The following is a 3,322-nucleotide window of genomic DNA, read 5'->3' as shown; positions in this document are numbered from 1 at the left end:
GTTTACTGAACTTTACAATTAGCGAGCAAATTTGTAAACAAATATTGCATTTTATTGAATTTTTTTTAAATTTATCAAAAAAAATTTTCCCGGTTTGAGTACAATTAGTTTTGATCGGTCTTCTAGCAGTTTCGAAAAACCAAATCCAATGTTGACCCGATTAGCAGTTTCAATCAGTCAGTATTAGTTTGATTCAATTGGTTTAAGTCGGTTCAATCGGGCTGGTCTGGTTTTTGCCACACTCAATAGTGTTAAAGATTCTATCCCGAAATACGGAAACAAACAAGTCGCATAAAATCTGATTTAAAATTTTAATAAATTTATAAAAATACCTTTTATCCTTTTTTGCTAGAAAAAACTTATAAAAATATTACAATGTGAAAATTTGAGGGAAAAAGATCCCTGCTTGGTGGTGCCCTTACACCCTCGCACAGGACACCGTGAAATGATGCCCCTGCTCCCTGGGTGGATACTTAAGCATCCTCTTCCATTGGTCTAGATGCTAGTGTAGAGACCATGCGACCAAGCATTGATCTCATGCCCATATATTGATTATTGACAAATGACAAACTTAGATTGGGTTGAAAATTAATTAGTGAGAAAATGCTATAGCCAATCTTCTCAAACAACAAAGAGCCTCAGATTAGATGAGAGTAAGAGTGATCATGAAATTTTAAGTTGAGGATTAAGAGAAAATTGAATAAATAAAAAGGAAGAAGGATGTTGTTTAGTCATTTTCCCTATGCCCAGACATAGGGATGGTGAAATGACGTCCACACCCCCATGTTGGATGCTTGGGCACATATTTTCATTGGCTCCGTGTTGGTGTAAGAGCCACGTGATCAAACAACGTTTTCTCTCATAAAAAAAAAAAATACTTGTGTGACAAAATAATTATAAACAAGGGAATGTTTGAATGACACTTCTATAGGTGTCTTTAGAACTTGATATATATTTTTTTATTATTCTTTGTCTTATTTTCATAAGTTCTTTAGTTAAGACTTAGGAGTATAAAAGGGTTTTCAAAAATAATTTGAAAGTAAAATATCATTATGAAATATCAAAAGGTATCATTGTTATGCACATATTTCAAGTATACATATGAAGTAACAATATTTACCCTTCTTGGAAAAAAGAAATAAGCAAAATGTTTTCCTCCAATCATAAAGGAGGTTCACTCACCATCCTAGGGTTCACAAGCCCCTCCTAAGGTTTTTGTATGTTCCAAAATACCCTCCCGATACCCATTCCCATCCTCTACCGCTCCACGGTGAATGGAATTTTCACCGTTGGTGTAGGGAAACTTGGTCCGAAAGATAAAAATTACAAATTATTTGACACCTTGAGGATGTTAATAAGAAAATTCCCATTCAACAATAACAAGAAAGAATTCAACATGCAAAAATGGTGGTGCTTCCTCCAACACAACATAACTTGCTCCAAACCTTCTCCAATAAGAAGATCTGAGAGCTTATCAAGAATTAATCTAAAATAATTTAGGGTTGCGATCAGCCCCAGCCGAGTTAGTCATATTGTTAGTGTTAATGTTAGTGGTGCCCATAGTTCCCAGATTGGGATTTCCACCAGAACTCATTGGAAGGTTGTCTTGGCGATCGTCTGTGATTCCAACAATTGGTTCATCAGTTCCAAGCTCATGGTGCTTTGCAATCTCCTTGTCAGCCTTCTCTACTGCTTTATTAACATGCAAATCCATCTCGGCCTCTGCTTCTCTTGCCTTCCTTACCTCATGAGCAACATCCAATCTAGCCTTTGCAAGTTCTTTCTCAGCCTGCATACATATTTCACATCACATCCAATGCTAATTCAGTCAAATTCGGTACTAATCAGAAATTAATTATTCAACATCAGTAGTTTAAGAGTAAGGAATCCAAAGGCTGAAGTAATAATCCCACATCAGATGTGATTAACCCAATGTAAGGATACTTGGGCACCATCTCCTTAAAGGTTAGCTTTTAAGAATGATTTCCACTCAAGCCCCTAACAAGTGGTTTCAGAGTCAAGATACTGGCAAATCCAGGGTGTGCAACCCAGTATGTTCCAAGGATGAAATTAGAAAAGATTTTAGCTCCCACATGGAGGGAGGGGGGGGGGAGATTGTTGGGTTCCACGAAAATGAAAATAGTAATACCACGTCGGATATGAATAGCCCAATATGGAGATATTTGGGCACCCAGACTCAGATCCTCTCCAGCATGCCAGCCCCTCTAGCATGCATCTAACGGCTAGGAGCATCCGAGCATACACTCGAGTTCCTCCAGCCATTGGATGCAAACTGGAGGGGCTGGTGTGCTGGAGAGGATTTCTTTCCTGGACTCTCCTTAAATGCTAGCTTTTAAGGATGAGTTCTACCCTCTAACAATCCAGCTCATGCGGGAACAACTAGAGATAACAGATAAGTACCTGTTCTTCGGCCTTAGCTTCAGCTTTAGCCTCGCGCATCTCTCTCATGTCTTGAAACTTCTCCTTAATGGTTTGCATCTTTTTTGTTTTTTCTTCTTTCTTAGATTTCTAAGCAAAAATTATAAAACTCAACAACACAAGATGATAGAACCCGCAGTATATCTATGCTCTTTTATAACCAAACATAGAAGATCCCAAAGACTTGTTCATTCCCTCATTGTCCACATCTTTACTACTGCATTTACATTTTCCTTTTTTTTTTTTTTTGTAGTTCTCAGTTTTTGATCCACAAGATAACCCTATTTGAAAGGGTTAGCCCGTGATTTACTCACAACTGATAAGGTTGTGGTCTCTTTCTCACACTCTCCCACTGCATGTGTATTGTATATGATTCATCCGATTGAGGGTCGGAGAAGAAATGCTATTTGGTCACGTGCACGTCAAGCATCCAATATGGGGGCAAGGTGATCATTTTGCCACCCATGTGTCTGGGTGTAACCGGCGCAACTAAACAGCCTTCTTTTTCCCAATAGATAATTCTCAGCCATTGGAGAACGCAAGTTTTCAATCTTAATAAATGGAGTTGGGATCAGCTAGACAGCTACCCAAATGGGAGCAATGGGGGCAGATCCCAACACTCCATGGGCTGTGAGACCCACACCTCATGGAGGGTTGAGATCTGCCCCCACCGTCCCCAAGTGGGGAGCAGATCAGGACTCTAAAAAATGTGGGCCATATTGTTGTAATGGGACCCCAAATATTTGACTTTATGGTTAATCGATCAATCCTAGCTAGAACTCATCCAATGGTTGGTTTGTCAAGTTGATCCTTTTTATTAACCTTTATTTTTCATGGGCTTGAGTTTTTTTTCTTTCTTTTTTTTTTTTGATGAGAAAAATAA

At 38.6% G+C, this 3,322-nt stretch overlaps 1 protein-coding gene across 1 annotated transcript; it reads right to left on the bottom strand.

Annotated features, from left to right (window-relative positions):
• Positions 1 to 1,372: 1,372 nt before the first annotated feature.
• Positions 1,373 to 2,568, bottom strand: LOC122645924 (late embryogenesis abundant protein 6-like). Its single transcript, XM_043839336.1, has 2 exons — positions 2,422 to 2,568; positions 1,373 to 1,789 (listed from the first exon to the last, which is right to left on the bottom strand). The coding sequence occupies exons 1-2, from the start codon at positions 2,497 to 2,499 to the stop codon at positions 1,487 to 1,489; spliced, it is 381 nt and encodes a 126-aa protein (XP_043695271.1). The 5' UTR covers positions 2,500 to 2,568; the 3' UTR covers positions 1,373 to 1,486.
• Between the last annotated feature and the right edge of the window lie 754 nt (positions 2,569 to 3,322).

The sequence above is a fragment of the Telopea speciosissima genome, chromosome 11 (assembly GCF_018873765.1).
Source record: "Telopea speciosissima isolate NSW1024214 ecotype Mountain lineage chromosome 11, Tspe_v1, whole genome shotgun sequence".
In the NCBI taxonomy this organism is placed as follows: Eukaryota; Viridiplantae; Streptophyta; class Magnoliopsida; order Proteales; family Proteaceae; genus Telopea; species Telopea speciosissima.
The sequence above is the reverse complement of the archived record's forward strand: the minus strand, read 5'-3'. Positions and strand labels throughout refer to the sequence as shown.